At 37.6% G+C, this 17,603-nt stretch overlaps 1 protein-coding gene across 1 annotated transcript in view; it reads right to left on the bottom strand.

The window, feature by feature from the left end:
- The window catches only part of LOC127425860 (inactive N-acetylated-alpha-linked acidic dipeptidase-like protein 2), a 492,025-nt gene that overhangs the window by 135,259 nt on the left and 339,163 nt on the right, over positions 1–17,603 (bottom strand). The window contains exon 10 of the mRNA XM_051672151.1: positions 6,971–7,114. Within this exon, the coding sequence (XP_051528111.1) occupies positions 6,971–7,114 (144 nt within the window). The remainder of the gene's footprint in view (positions 1–6,970; positions 7,115–17,603) is intronic.

Here is a 17,603-nt window from a genome sequence, read left to right on the forward strand (position 1 = left end):
GGTGATGACGGGAGGCCGTTTCCTCGCTCTGTCGGCGGGCGGTACGGCTGTTGATTCTCGGCGGGCTGGCGGAGAACTCAGAAATGTTGACTTGATTGAAGATGGAAGAGAAATCTTTAATCTCTTCACTTCTGTAGGCAAACAGATGAAGATGCAGATTGCTCAGCGGTCTCCTTCGGATCCGTTAGAGTGTTCGGTTGAACACAGAGTAATCTCAACTCGTCCAGTGAGATGGAGATTGTATGGCCACAGTTTCAAGTCGGACGTTACTTCCTTGTGCCACGAGGTTGCACCTGAGAGCAGTGATGAGCTGCGTCTACACGATGCAAACAAAGTTGCTGGAAGCAAATACCGGAAGCATTATTTATCAGAAGGTATTTCAACTCCTGATGATGTCATGTTTGAGGGACGTTCTGTTGTGTGCCTCATGCAATAGGAGTTGAGAGTTCGATCCTTTAGTGAGCAAGGCTTCATGGGATTTGTAGTCTGTTTTGGACTCCCTTTGATTGATTTTGGCGCAATTTTTATCAGTATAATTTACGACTTGGAATGTGAGGGCTTGAGTTAGGTTTTTACGACTGTGTTAGGCCTGCCTTTGTCTTCTATCTGAATACATGAGGCCCAATAATAATAATAATAATAATAATAATAATAATAATAATTATTATTATTATTATTATTATTATTATTATACAATTATTCTTTAAAAAAATATTATTTTCTTCTTTTTGTTTCTTACCAGATGAAGCTGAATTTGTAGGCTACATTATCTGTGGAATATTCTGTGGTTTCTCCTGGTATTTCAGATATTAATATCTGCATGAAACAGAGTTTTCATTTGTCTGTGTATGTATAACAACATTATTCTGGAGGCAGGAGGCGTCAAGCAAAATGTGAAATGTCAAGCACACATTTTGCAGTGAATAATAAATACAAATTCAAACATTAAAATAAATTAAAATAAAATCAATATAGCCTACAAATTCCCATAAGTCTATCAGACATTTTTACAATAGGACACCATTATTTAGTTAAATAATAATAATAATAATAATAATAATAATAATAATAATAATAATAATAATAATAATAATGCTACATTTATATAGCACCTTACTAGAGTTCAAGAACACTTATCATTTTCAAATTTAGCACAGTTTAAAGAAGAAGAAGAAGAAAATATAGTTTCAGTTTCTTCGTTTTACACAAGGAGGAATATTCCTAATAGATGAATACTCTATGGAGCATTTAAACCTTTAAATGGAGCATTTTAATTTTTTTCTGAATAAAATCTTAACCAGATAATTACCTTAATCGCGGATGTGGATATAAATGTGGTCAACTTTAAGAGACGGACAGATGAGCTCCAACGTTAAATCACTTCAGGACAGGAATTTAACATCGCGCTCAGGTTTAGGCTATAAATAAATACATGGGAATCATTACGTGTGAATTGTGTGATATATTAACATAGACATTTCAAGAAATGGAACGTGTATATGATGTTGCATCTTAATTAATGTTACACTTGACAAGCTCCAGATGTGCACAATTAACAGAGACCACAAACTGAGTCGAGACCGCGGCCATCTGATCTGAAATCACACTGTGCGCATTTTCATTCATAAAGTTTACACTTTAGAAATATTGGCTGCACAGATTCATAAATTTGTTGTAATTTTGGATATGTTTATTTAAAATGTTGCTTTATCCTTGTGCTTTTTGGATAATCAGTTATACAAATATTTTTTATATTATTCGTATGAATCCGTTATTCGTTTTAAAGTCATTATTCGTGCCTTTCCAAATAAGGTATTCGGCTTCGGGTACATCCCTACAACATGCATTTTACTGAGATTCCATGTATGCTCAAGAACTCTATCTTCCTCTTAGTTTGATATCAGGAGAAGAGAGGGTAAAGGTAGGGAGAATGTGATGTAGAAAATAAGAGAGAGAGAAAGAGAGAGAGAGAAAATTAGTGGGCAGGTGCATTAGAGGTGTGTGCCTGAGCAATGGACCAAATTGTTGTCAAATGCACAGCTTTCCAGGAAGAGGAAAATATGGTTGTTTTCTGACCCACAAGAAACCGTGAATCTCTACCAATCATAAGTGTCCATAAATGTCTCTAAATTGAAGTTTTCAACCTCTGATTATACCACACATAATATGAAAATCTCATGAGTTGTATATATCAACTCTCGTAGTATATATTGAGGCATTTTAATATGTTCTAGAACATGAAGTGCTGAAACAATAATAACTTGTATTCCCTTTCACACAAATCACAAGTAAAAGGGCAGACTGACTGTTCATAAACACTTTTCACCCTGTTCCTCACATAATGCTATCTTATGACATCAAAACACCTTTACTGTAGTGCATGACTTGTAAAGCACTACATTTTAACATTTGCATTACATACCTTCCACCTACATATCAACTTATTCGAACGCGATCAAATTGCACGGTAGCTTAACTGATAGAGCGTTACACTTGCGATATAAAGGACCGGTATACGAGTTCTTAAGAGCACATAAGTCAACATGAGAGCCGACGATGTCATAAAAGTTAGTGGGCAGTGGTAGCTCAGCGGTTAAGGCTCTGGGTTACTGATCAGAAGGTCGGGGGTTCAAGCCCCAGCACCGCCAAGATGCCACTGTTGGGCCCTTGAGCAAGGCCCTTAACCCTATCTGCTCCAGGGGCGCCGTATCATGGCTGACCCTGCACTCTGACCCCAGCCTAGCTGGGATATGTGAAAAAGAAGAATTTCACCGTATATGTGCAAAATGTATAATGTGTGATAAATAAAGAAAATTATTAATTATTATAATTATTATTATTATTAAAAGCATAAAAAATTATGTAGTTGCTTCAGCAGCTGCGTTTTTCATCTCACATTTGATATTATGACATGATCTGTTAGGTTTAAGGTTTAGGGTAGGGAGGATGGTTTTGTTGATTTAAAACTCGATAGAACTTTAAAAACCTCATCTATTTGGGAGAAAATTCAATTGCTTTTAGCACCACTCAGTGGACATTTCACCTTGGAACTGCCATCATACGTGTTAGAACCCACATAATGTCATTTTGCAAAAATGTCACCACAGTCACGTAATTTTCACGAGATCAGGCTCAAAATCACAGATTTTTGTGTGGAGGTGATTTTCCACGTGGTGCAAGGCCACTTCAAAATAGTTTACAGGAAAAATGGCCAATTCATATCCTACTCAAATTCCTCCGTAAGTGCACTTCAGTTTTCCCTAAAGAGCAGCAAATGACAAGAAATTTCTTTTTTTCCCCTTCAATTACATTTCCATACAGCAAGAACCTTATAACCATTAATAAGAAACACAACTTTTGACGGTTTGCTGCCCTAGCTAGCACTGGTATGGGAAATTGTTGAGCATTTGGAATATATGGTGTCCATTAAGAGATTACAGTATGTGTAAGCTGTTGAAGGTGCAGTGATATATGGAATGTTTGCACAATGTTAGGATCTTCTGGACTTACATTACATAAATGATATTGACTATTGGCAGGGTTGGGAGGGTTACTTTTGAAATGTATTCCACTACAGATTACAGAATACATGCTGTAATATGTAATTTGTAATGTATTTCGTTAGATTACTCAAGGTCAATAACGTATTCTAAATACTTTGGATTACTTCTTCAGCACTGGTAGATTTTTTCACTTGTTTTGACTATAAAAACTCTGCCAGTACAGTAAGACAAAATACACATGTTAAAAATACATTCTCTGAAAAACCTAAATATCTTATGTGTTGTTTCTAAAACAAGATCAATCAAATTGATCTTGTTTTAAGGACTTTTATATTTTTACAGGAAAACAATACAAAACTTATTATAAAGAATAAGATTTTTGCCCTAATATCAAATAAAAAATATTTTTATAAGTAATAAAATAATTATGATCCAACGTGAATTTTCTTGATAAAAAAATATAATCGTGCCTGGTAACGTGCATGTAAAATGGCTAGAAACAGCATTTTAGCTTAGCGTAAAGCTGACAATTTACACAAGGTTTATTTCTGTTTCTTGTGCTCCATACTTACTTCAAACGTACTTATCTGTCTGCTCGTATGAATGTAACACATCATAAGAAAGTGTTTCACCGCTGTTCAAATGCACTTTGAATCGCATCATTTATACAGTGCAACCGGAAAGTATTCACAGCGCTTCACTTTTTCCACATTTTATTATGTTACAGCCTTATTCCAAAATGGATTAAATTCATTATTTTCCTCAAAATTCTACAAACAATACCCCATAATGACAACGTGAAAGAAGTTTGTTTGAAATCTTTGCAAATTTATTAAAAAAAAAAAAACGAAAAAAATAAATAAAAAAATCACATGTACATAAGTATTCACAGCCTTTGCCATGACACTCAAAATTGAGCTCAGGTGCATCCTGTTTCCACTGATCACCCTTGAGATGTTTCTGCAACTTGATTGGAGTCCACCTGTGGTAAATTCAGTTGATTGGACATGATTTGGAAAGGCACACACCTGTCTATATAAGGTCCCACAGTTAACAGTGCATGTCAGAGCACAAACCAAGCCATGAAGTCCAAGGAATTGTCTGTAGACATCCGAGACAGGATTGTATCGAGGCACAGATCTGGGGAAGGGTACAGAAAAATTTCTGCAGCATTGAAGGTCCCAATGAGCACAGTGGCCTCCATCATCCGTAAATGGAAGACGTTTGGAACCACCAGGACTCTTCCTAGAGCTGGAAGCCCGGCTAAACTGAGTGATCGGGGGAGAAGGGCCTTAGTCAGGGAGGTGACCAAGAACCCGATGTCACTCTGACAGAGCTCCAGCGTTTCTCTGTGGAGAGAGGAGACCCTTCCAGAAGAACAACCATCTCTGCAGCACTCCACCAATCAGGCCTGTATGGTAGAGTGGCCAGACGGAAGCCACTCCTCAGTAAAAGGCACATGACAGCCCGTCTGGAGTTTGCCAAAAGGCACCTGAAGGACTCTCAGACCATGAGAAACAAAATTCTCTGGTCTGATGAAACAAAGATTGAACTCTTTGGCCTGAATGGCAAGCGTCATGTCTGGAGGAAACTAGGCACTGCTCATCACCTGGCCAATACCATCCCTACAGTGAAGCATGGTGGTGGCAGCATCATGCTGTGGGGATGTTTTTCAGCGGCAGGAACTGGGAGACTAGTCAGGATCGAGGGAAAGATGAATGCAGCAATGTACAGAGACATCCTTGATGAAAACCTGCTCCAGAGCACTCTGGACCTCAGACTGGGACGAAGGTTCATCTTCCAACAGGACAGCGACCCTAAGCACACAGCCAAGATAACAAAGGAGTGGCTATGGGACAACTCTGTGAATGTCCTTGAGTGGCCCAGCCAGAGCCCCGACTTGAACCCATTGAACATCTCTGGAGAGATCTGAAAATGGCTGTGCACCGACGCTCCCCATCCAACCTGATGGAGCTTGAGAGGTCCTGTAAAGAAGAATGGGAGAAACTGCCCAAAAATAGGTGTGCCAAGCTTGTAGCATCATACTCAAAAAGACTTGAGGCTGTAATTGGTGCCAAAGGTGCTTCAACAAAGTATTGAGTAAAGACTGTGAATACTTATGTACATGATTTTTTTTTTTTTTTTTTCGTTTTTAATTTTTAATACATTTGCAAAGATTTCAAACTTCTTTCACGTTGTCATTATGGGGTATTGTTTGTAGAATTTAGAGGAAAATAATGAATTTAATCCATTTTGGAATAAGGCTGTAACATAACAAAATGTGGAAAAAGTGAAGCGCTGTGAATACTTTCCGGATGCACTGTATGTATAAATTTTTCCATCTGAAAGGACTAAATATTAAATGAAACAAAGTAATCTCTTCAGTAATCAAAATACTTTTTGAATGTAACTGTATTCTAAATACCAATGATTTAAACTGTAACTGTAATGGAATACAGTTACTTATATTTTGTATTTTAAATACGTATTCCCATTACTTGTATTTCGTTACTCCCCAACCCTGACTATTGGTGTGCTTATACTGTCCACATTTGCTTCATCTTCTGTGTTCATTGGCACATTGCTTGATTTTTTTAAGGGTGAATAAGCCTTGCTGTGTTATTTGTAGGAATGCAATGGAACTGTATCATAAATTTGTTCATTTGGCTTCAGTAACAGCCAGGGTCATTCATCCACTGATCTGATTGCCTGTCACTGATGTTATAAATTAGCCAGCTTGGGTAATTGATCCATGAACTACGATACTGACCCACTTATGGCATAGTGCTGGTGCATGACATACCAACACTATATTGCTATAAAAACTGATCTCTGACCTTAACTATTTCTTGCTAAACAAATTATAATTGTATGTGTGCAACATGATCACACGGGAAATCAACATGCTTCTTCTGAATGCTCATGTACCCTGAATTCAACCACATACTGCCAAATTATTGACATGCGCAATGCCAAAATCATACATATTTTGCATCAATTCAATTGTGTTCACCTTTCCCTGTGGTGCTACTGTGCATGCACTTTCTCTGCAACATGAGTTGTGGTCCCATGGGAACCATGAAGTAATTGTGTTTACTACAAAACACAGGTTCTGATCTTGCGGAAACCAGGTTGTAGTCACATTCACAAACAATAGTGAGAGTGATTCAGAGGTTGTATTTTTGCTCTAAAATTTCATTTTTACTCCACTATGGTTAGATTTAGGGTTGGGGTTTGGTTTAGGGAGTAAGGTTAATAAAATGCATTCCTGTTTACTGCATTACATAATTTATAACTGAAAATAAAACTCTCTTTTGGCGCCACCCTGTGGACATTTCACCTTAGCAACACTTTCAGCTTCGGCCACTGGGGGCAATGGTAAGCACCGATTTCAGCAGCAGAACTTTTGACTTACTGTCACTGAATTCACAGTGTGATCAGTCTGGTGTGTGTGTGTGTGTATGTACCTCTGTCTTAGGAAATTCTGAGTAGGTGAACTCCACAATTGGAACACCAAGCTGGTTGGAGAAGTAGCCTGCATCTCCAGGTGTCTGCAGTGAGCTCACATTTGGACTAGGACAACCACCACCTCCACTGCAAATCAAGTGTCTCTGAAACATAAACACACACACAAATGTATGAAGATTATTTGTCATTGTGAAGTTATATGTGTGCAAACATAGATGTATTTGCAAGTGACAAATGCTCTGGGCAATCCAGAACCAAACCAACAATAATGAACAAAAGGATATGGGAATGATAGTGAAATGAAAAATGCTCTGGGTTGTAACATGGACAGTAAAGGTGACCTAGATAAGAGTTCTTCTGAGAATATTTAGGAATTGGAAAACGTGTTCCTCATTCCTTTAGTGTTCCTATAGCTTGACTGATAGAACATAAAACTATCAACACCAAAGTCACAGGGTTAATACCCATGGAACACACATGCTAACAAAATATATAGTGGTAGCACTTCACAATAAGGTTTAATTTGTTAACATTAGTTAATGCATTAGGTACCATGAACTAACAATGAACGATATATGTTTAACAGCATTTATTAATCTTTGTTAATGTTAATAAAATACAATTGTTAATTGTTAATTCATGTTTGTTCATAGTGCATTAACAAATGTTAACACATAACTTTTGATTTTAAAAATGCATTACTATATGTTGAAAATAACATTTAACCAAGATTAATAAATGGTGTAAAAGTATTGTATTGTTCATTGTTAGTTTATGTTAACTAATGTTGTTAACTCATGAAAACGTATTGTAAAGTGTTACCTATTAAGTTTAAATTCACTGTAATTGGATAAAGTACTTTGGATAAAATCATTTACCAAATGTTACCTCCATAATTAAACAAAAGTTGTCTGTAAAAAAAGTTGTTTGCAAAAGTTTGTTGTGGCTTAATTGTAGTTCTGTTGTTGTCATGATTTACTGTTGCTTGCCTTATGTTTCTCCACTGTCATCTGTTCTTCCCGGACAACATTTCCCATAATTCCCTGCCCTCATCACTGCCAGCTGTCCTTGATTGTCCTCACCTGTGTTTCATTAACTCATTAGTCTTTGTGTAAATAATGCCCTGTTGTTTGCTTGTTCTTTGTCAGTTGTTATGTGTTTTGACCTCCCGTGTATAACCAGTGCCCTTCGTAGATGTTTCCTCATGTTCTTGTTTCCCATCGTGGATGTTTTAATTTGTTCCTGTGTTTTCCCCATTATATTTTACTTGTTTATTTTTCATTAAACTCCTTAGCCGCACCTACATCCAGCTCTCGTGAATTCCTTCCAGATCGTTACAGTTGTATTGTGTATTAAATTTGTTTTGATGTGGTTTATTTCCATTGTGTTTTTAGTTTTTGTTTGCTTTGCTAATTTTGTTGTGCATGGATTGAAACCTGTATTCAAATACTTACATTCAGCTGACAAAAAACTTGCTACAGCCTCACAGTCAGCTACACTGTTTGTACATATAGTACACACATACATACAGCTTACAACACTGACAGACAAACATGTTGTTTAGTATCAAACTTTACATTTCTAGGTCACCCTTGCATCAGATTATTGCATCTTCAATTTTTGAAATAGCAACCAAAGATCTTTACCATTCCCTCTCTGAATCACACATTTAAATTAAGTTCACTGCCATTGAGCATAGTGTTGAAAGTATTCATATTCACCTGCTGTATGAAAGGGAAAATATGTGGGTCACCCATGCCTGGGGTCGAACCTGCAACCTTTTTATTAGCAACCCTTATCCACTTTGGTTCAATGTGTGATCTAAATGAGCGATAAATATGTTAATGTCTAAGGCAATGTTTCCACCTCTTATTAACATCCGGTTTGGGTAATCTGATTGCAAATGATCAGCCCTGACAGATTACTATTTATACCTGGTGTTAATATGCATCTCAAATGTGTCTCTAGTGATTACTTGTGATCAGACTTCTTTGATTTCACAACTACATGTATCCATTACTGCATCAGTGCTTAATAGAGTTAAGTCAACAGTCGACTCTGTTTCTCTGTTGACTAGAATGAGTCTACTAGACATTTTATGATGTCCTGGTAAGCTGAGAATCTTCACAGAGATAAATATTGTATTGAAGTATATAAAGTGATATGTGAGAGGTTTTCTTAGTGTGTGGAATGCATTTACATGAAGAGATTTTATTTAAATTCTCTCAGTTTGAGATTAATGATGAAATATTGTGAGTGGGTGATAAATGGGGTTTAAAAAATGGTTTTCACTGTGGTATGTGAGGTGAGTGTGTTGAAGTATTTTTAGTGTGCATTATGTGTTTGTGTAGTGTTCTTTGGATGGCTCATTGAGGGACTCTGAGTGATAATGTGTTTGAAAATCTCATTCCACTTACTGTGTTATTAACAGTTTATAACATTTTAATAACAGTTTATTATTACATGACTCTTTGGAAAACTTGATCCTGATCATCTGTGTGACGAGGAGGAGGGAGTGGCCGGGCCGTAACAATGGACGCCCAGCGCTGAATCAGCCCAATCAGCCGGGAGAGGGATAAAGAGGAGCCGGGGATGCCAGTTTGAGACAGACGCATGCAGCAGTCATGTGTGTGTGTGTGTTTTGTGTTATGCTGGAAAGCAGTTTTATGATGTGTTTTGTTCATTTGTTTATTAAAAGTTTACGTTGCCTGCTCAGCCGGTTCCTGCCTCCTCCTTGCCCATCATGTGAATCCGTTCAGACTGATTGTGGCATTCTTTGGTAAAATATTGTGTATAATAAAAAACATTAAAATAAAAAAACTGTATAATTGTGCCAGGCAACTGATTTCCTACATATCTGTGCTAGTTTCATGTCTTGTATCACCATGTCTCGTATCACTATATGTCCATTTGAAACTGACCCTCATTTGTTAAATTAACTGCAGGTTTAACTGTATTGACTGTAATTCTACTGCTAAATGAACAGATTTTGTTATGTTGAGCAGCTAAACTGACATGTTTAAAGTGACTTTGACAGGGGCCAAATTGTTATGGCCAGACGACTGGGTCAGAGCATCTCTGAAATGGCAAGGCTTGTGTGGTACTCCCGATCAACAGTGGTCCGAGGAGGGCCAAACCACAAACCGGCAACAGGGTGTTGGGCGTTCAAGGCTCATTGTTGCATGAGGGCATCGAAGGCTATCCCATCTGGTCTGAATCAACAGAAGGTCTACTCTGGCACAGAGAGTCACAGCAAATTTTAATAATGGTTATGGGAGGAATGCCACAACACACAGTCATCGCACCCTGCTGCGTATGAAGCTGCATAGCCACAGACCGGTCAGAGTGTCCATGATGACCCCTGTCCACTGTCAAAAGCGCCTACAATGTGCACTCGAGCATCGGAACTGGACATTGGAGCAATGGAAGAAGTTCACCTGATCCAATGAGTTTTCCCTTTTTCTTTTACATCACATGGATGGCTGTGTACATGTTTGCCATTTACATGGAGAAGTGATGGCACCAGGATGCACTGTGGAAAGACGACAAGCCGGTGGAGGGAGTGTGATGCTCTGGGCAATGTTCTGCTGGGAAACCCTGGGTACGGGCATTCATGTGGACGTCAATTTGACACGTACCACCTACCTAAACATCATTACAGACCAGGTACACCCTTTCATGGCAATGGTATTGCCTGATGGCATTGGCCTCTTTCAGCAGGATAATGCGCCCTGCCACACTGCACACATTGTTCGGGAATGGTTTGAGGAACATGATGAAAAGTTCAAGGTGTTGCCCTGGCCTCCAAATTCCCCAGATCTCTGTCCAATAGACCTTTTTCACAGACTGTGATGACGTGTTTCCACTTTATTTAGCAGCGCAAATCTAATCCAATGCATCATAATCAGTTACGAAACACTGAAGAACCAATGACATTCTGCATCATTCAGTAAGTTTACATGCACTTTAAAAGTTGGATTTCATTTGGCCTAAAATAATAATGAGTCTTTTTAAAATGTGTAAGCACAAAAACCCACTGTAGTTTGATGTTATATGCACTTGTTAACATACTAATTTTTATATTGTAAATTCTTTTAATATTGAGTGTAAATTTATAATATTATGCTTTGTGTTATATTACCCTGGAATTAGTTTTAAAAAATGAATTACCACAGCTGTGAGGGGGTTTCGATTGCAGCTGCTGAGAGAGTGACTGTCTTAATCCACCGCTCTTTTTTCCTCTTTTTGAAAGTCATTCAAATATAAGAGTGGATTTCTTCATTTGGTCTTGGAGCAAATGGGTAGTGAAAATAATATTTGCTGTGGTCTCCCATTCACGCCCATTCACCACTGTCGAAGTTTACCCTGCAAACATTTACTTGCACGTTCCAAACCCCGGACTGTGAAAAAGGTCTAATGAGCATTTCTTGGATATGTTGGACCAATAAGTTTAATCCATGGTGGCTCCAGCTCGCAACTTGCAGGACTTGAAGGATCTGCTACTAAAATCTTGGTGCCAGATACCACAGGACACCTTCAGGGGTCTTGTAGAGTCCATGCCTTGGCGGGTCGGCGCTGTTTTGCTGGCACGTGGAGGACCAACATCATATTTGGCAGGTGGTCATAATGTTTTGGCTCATCAGTGTATACATATGTACAGTACAGTATATACTATATACATACACATACAGATTTTGCTCTTATGGAAAGAAATTGGTACTTTTATTCACCAAAGTGGCATTCAATTGACCGCAATGTATAGTCAGGACATTAATAATGTGAAAAATTACTATTACAATTTGATTTTTTTTTTTTTAAAACTACTTCAAAGAGTTCTCATAAAAAAATCCTCCACGTGCAGCAATGACAGCTTTGCAGATCCTTGGCGTTCTAGCTGTCAGTTTGTCCAAATACTCAGGTGACATTTCACCCCACGCTTCCTGTAGCACTTGCCATAGATGTGGCTGTCTTGTCGGGCACTCCTCATGCACCTTACAGTCTAGCTGATCCCACAAAAGCTCAATGGGGTTAAGATCCATAACACTATTTTCCAATTATCTGTTGTCCAATGTCTGTTTCTCTTTGCCCACTATAATTTTACCCATAAGGCCTGCACCCCTGAGTCTTCTCATTACTGTTGTACATGAAACTGGTGTTGAGCGGGTACAATTCAATGAAGTTGTCAGCTGAGACTCTGATGTACTTATCCTCTTTTTTAGTTGTACATCTGGCCATCCACCAGAGAATGTGAGCAAAGCGAGCACGGAGTGGTGACAATTCCACCTGAGCAGAGAGCACCTTTTTGAAGATTCCGCTCTGCTCTCTCAGGCCGCTCAGTGCCGCTCGCTCAACCCAGAATGCGCTTCGTGAGGTGATGGTTTGGGAATCTACTAAATAAGCAATAGGCCTAAGGTTATGGAGCTCTAACATTGTTTTAGTGAAGTTGCAAACCTTATAACCTCAATAAATGCAAAGTATAAATCAAAGTTAAGAACGAAGAAATCAAAAGGAAGTGTGGCGAGACCGTGAGAATTAGCAAATATTCCTTTTGGAGTCGTACGCATCACATTGCCAGAGAGCACGAGGATGTGCTATGTGATGTAGTGCAGCAATAGGCGAGCTAGTAGGCTACACTACTATTAGATAATACATTAATAGATAAGTAATGTATCTTGTTGTTTTGCCATCATGATAGTGCAGCTGCCAGCTAGATGCAAGCCTGGTTCTGTGGGGGTGCGAACGTTAGAGCACCCTCAATTGAATATGTAAGCTTAATAATACTGTATATTGGCAAATCATTTTGCCTTGAATCCCGGCTTACACACACACAGAATCAATAAACAAATGATCTTGCAGATCAGTGTGTCCTAATTTGCAGGCGGAGCATTCTGCTTTCATGCCTCTATTGTACAATTGAGCATTTGATTGGTAAAGATTTCTGCTCACACATAGAGAATTTCATTGCGGAATTATCTCACTTAATCGACAAGCTTTCAATTTCTGCTTCGGGATAAAGTGGCACATAACTGCTGGTCAGTTTCCCAAAGCCAAATCCACACCTTAACGAGAAATGAAACATAAAAAAAAAAAATATTCTAGATTAGTGGTTGCAGATAACATCTTCGACATCCCTTGCTGCATTCATGCACAGATAAAAAAAAAAAAACCTATAAATGATTGTACATTAGAAAAAAAAAAAAATGTTTCTTAAACAAAGGCAGTGCAATTTGTGAATTAAATCATTTTTATTTGTTTTAGGATCATTAAACATGATTTCATGTAATATATATATTGGACAAAATCTCACTTTATGCAGGACAAATATTTTTTATTTGTTAAATCCATGGTTAAACCTTGCAGTACATATAAAGAGTGCATGCACAAGACATGATTGTTTGATGCATATAAAGTCCAGATTCACTTTATAATGTTTTAAAAATATCAAGGAAAAACAAAGGGGGCACATGATATCTGCTAATATAATAATTATTATATAAATAACCACAGTCCTTTAGATTGCATATGATTCATACATATAAAATTGTAGGGAATATTAATAAAGCAACAACACTGAAAAACAGTAAAACATTCACTGCTGTTTTCTGGGTAACTTAATAACTTCAGATATGTACGTTACTAATCACTTGATAATTTAACAAATGTTGGCCTATAGTCTATATTTCACCTAGAGGGGCACCTCAGCCCATGTGGGCAAAGGGGCAGTTGCTTGTGCCAATGTAGCTACCCCCTGTGTACGTGTTTGGAACCAAGTATACTACAGAGAAATATAATGTCGGAGTGGGATTTGAGCGAATGCTTTTTAATCGGTGAGTGTGAGCGGTACTTGAGCGGAGCGTCCGCTTGGTCCATGAGCAGCTGAGTGGAGCGCACGTGCATGGAGCATGTTATTGAGCGGAGTGTCACACCGCTCCGCTTCGCTCACATGCTCTGCCATCCACTTCTCTTTCTGTCCTTGTTAGAGCCAGTTGTCCTTTGTCTTTGAAGAATATAGTGTACACCTTTATATGAAATCTTCAGTTTTTTGTTAATTTCAAGCATTGTATAGCCTTCTATCCTCAAAACAATGATTGACTGACGAGTTTCTATAGAAAGCCATTTTGACCTAATATTGACCGTAAGACATGCCAGTCTATTGCATACTGTGGCAACTCAAAAACAAACACAAAGACAATGTTAAGCTTCATTTAACAAACCAAATAGTTTTCAGCAGTGTTTAATATAATGGCAAGTGATTTTCTAATACCAAATTAGCAATTTAGCATGTGTACTTAAGGATAAGGTTTTGGAGTGATGGTTGCTGGAAATGGGTCCTGTCTAGACTTGATCAAAAATGACATTTTTTAAAAAGTGATTGTAAAGGGGTTAGAGGGAAAGGAGGAGGTGAGAACCGGCTTTACAACAAAAATAATAGTTTAATAATAAACTTAAACAAAAACACACAAACATAAACACATGCAGGGCAGCTGCCCATAGTTCTTTCTCTCTCTCGAACTGTTATCCCTCGTGCGCCCCATCAGACTGATTGGAGACCGGGCATGCGTCATTTCAGCCCGGCCCCGCCCTCCTCCGCTCTACAGTGAAGGTGCTGTTTTTTACATCAGTAATGTCCTGACTATACTTTGTGATAGGCTGAATGCCACTTTGGTGAATTAAAGTACAAATTTCCTTCCGAAACAGCAAAATCTGTACATTATTTCAAACTTTTGGCCGCCAGTGTATATATATATATATATATATATATATATATATATATATATATATATATATATATATATATATATACATACACACTTTTCCTTTTTTATTTTATTTATTTTTTTTTTTTTTAAGGTACTACAGGTATTCAGTAAAGCATTTTCAAATTTTGACATTGTGGAGTCCAATTAATTCAGGCTTAAATAAATAATGTTTTTATTAATTTAAACATTCCAGCAGTAGGTTACTGTGCAATGTGCAGAATTTACCAACCCTCATATAATATTCATGCATAAGCATCATGCAATTATGCAAGAGTCTGATTGATATTATACTGATGAAGAGCTTTTCCCATCATTTTATGTCAACCAACCAAAAGCAAACAAAGAAAAAATATACTAACAGCAAACAAAAGGAATGAACACACAGTCGAGTAATGTAGCTCTATTTTTCCAGAGAAAACAATTTTAACTGTATTTTAATACCTTTAGTCTTTTCAGAGTATTTAATTAAATTAGATTTGGCATTAGTAACATTTTATGGGTTCCCTTCCATAGGAGTTTTCCATAAAACTTTTTTGTCTGATTTTAGTAAAACCTTCCATGAAGCCTGTAATAGAGCATAATATATAACCTTATAGTGCACCAGCACCACATAATCAGTTTTATGCTCTCGTAAATAATCATAACCACAGTTTTCATATAACTAATAATAATTAATTGCATTAAAATACCTGATCAACACCAAACATAATGTATTATTATGCATTATAGTCTTTAAAGGTGTAACCATGAATAGTTATTAGAGCTAGGTATTATTGTAAAACAGTGTGGCAGGGGGGGGCGTGGTCAAGCATCTCTCCGGAGAGAGAGAAAGCGGTAAGGGTGCTTACACCTGAGCTAAATTATGTCTAACACCTGTCTTTAATTTCAGTGAGCACGGGGAGAGCGGCATAAATAGAGCGACACAGCACTTAGTCGGGGGAGAGACTGGATACGACAGAGCCGAGCCAGAGCAAGGATTTTCTAGTAGGGAAAGTTTATTTATGAAAGCAGTGTGTGTTAGTGTTCAGTTTAGTGCGTAAAGGTAAACTGTAAAGTGGTGTCGCGAAGAGGGGAAAATAAAGCCTCACCTTAAGAAGGAAAAACTGCTTCTCGCCTCATCTTTTACAAACAGATTCAACGGACACAACTCTGACCTCACATATTAATGCGACACAATTTTGCTTTGCAGCCATTAACAGCCTACTGTTAAGATAATAAACTATATTACTAGGTGGCAGAATGATTTATTCTGAAAATTATTAATAATAAATTTAACTTCTTATTCAACATTGATATCTATTATCATATAGTGCTGTTGCCGCAATGTTATGAAAGCAGTAAGCCACTTGAGTGAGGGGTAAAATAACTCCATTTCATGCTGTCCCTAAGAACAACTCTTACCCGTGGTAAAAACAGCCTGTTGTAGCTTATTGCTTTATTATAAAAGTGGTTACAATTCTTATAGTTTGTATAATAAGCTGCTAAGCAACATGCTGTTCATATATTATGAATACCTCTGAAATGCATCAAGAATACCTACTGTATGTAATGCATTATGTATACAGGCTTCTTAGAAAGTGTTACCATGATGGGTAACCAATAAGGAATTGAGAACAGAATCAGAGAGCTTGTACACAGAAACTAGAGATTACCTTATCCTAAATGTGTTTAGTTTGCCTGCCTGAACAAAACATACAGTATTTGGTCTCCAATTCAGACACATCAATTCCTAAAACCATCGATTTTTCTAAATATGTTGTTCCCAGTACTTCATTTCCTGGCCATTTTTTATTCATAAATTACACAGGAGATAATGAAAAACCTCTCTTGTGTGTCTATTTTTTGTATAGTGCATGCATTTTTATAACATTCTGTGCATCTTTATTCTGAAAATAAAACAGTGGACTACTGCATCTTCATAGGTGGCAAAAGCCATTAAAGTAAAAATTAGCCAAAATTCCAGAGGTAAAATGTGACAGCAAAACCAGCTTGGGAGCAGAGAGAAAGAGGGAGAATAGGTCATTTCTGCCCAGCAATTTCTTTTCCTGTGAAGGGAATCAATATTTAATTTCTCTGTCTGCAAAGATAATGAGATGGCAAAATCATTGTTTATATATTTGAGCTTGCATAGGCCTGTGTGTTGTGAGGGGTTACTGGCAGACAGCCACACTAAATGAAGCCGGTTATCCACTCAGCTGATGTGAAAGCAAACAACATTTGCCCACTGAAGACCATTAGCAGATGTGCAGGCTTTTACCATGCTATTGTGATCACCCAGATCCTACGACTGAGAACTTCTGCATCCTATCAAATATCCCCAACAGGCTCAGAGGCAGCATAAGGAATGTGTCCATGTGAACAACAATTGGAGAATGAGATATGTCCAGATCAGAGGCACAGAAATGGCCAGATGCTTTGCTGCATTTTTCCCACTGTTCATTGCAAACAAGTATTTCAGTTAGAGGCTTTATGTGTTCAAATTACTTTTCAAATGAATAATAATAATAAAAAAATGACTGCATACTGTATGGGGTACCTGAGATAATTTGTCAGGTCAGAGTTGCAAAATCACTATTTGTGTTTGATGAAAAATGCCATCAAGCTGGAATTTCTCAGAGTACAAAGAGAAAAGGATGGCGAGGGAGAGGGAGAGAAAGAGGGAGAGGGAGAGAGAGAGAGAGAGAGAGAGAGAGAGAGAGAGAGAGAGACTGTCAAATCTCTGAACAAAACTGTTATCTCGTTCTGAATGTGCTTGTTCTCTATGAGAAGGTGACCTTTGGAAATTACATTTGCAGAGAAATGGAATTGGAACTGCTGATTCATTTATAAAATGAAGAGACAAAAAATTATAAATAATGCTGAGATTATTTAA

This window comes from Myxocyprinus asiaticus, chromosome 35, assembly GCF_019703515.2.
Source record: "Myxocyprinus asiaticus isolate MX2 ecotype Aquarium Trade chromosome 35, UBuf_Myxa_2, whole genome shotgun sequence".
NCBI lineage: Eukaryota > Metazoa > Chordata > Actinopteri > Cypriniformes > Catostomidae > Myxocyprinus > Myxocyprinus asiaticus.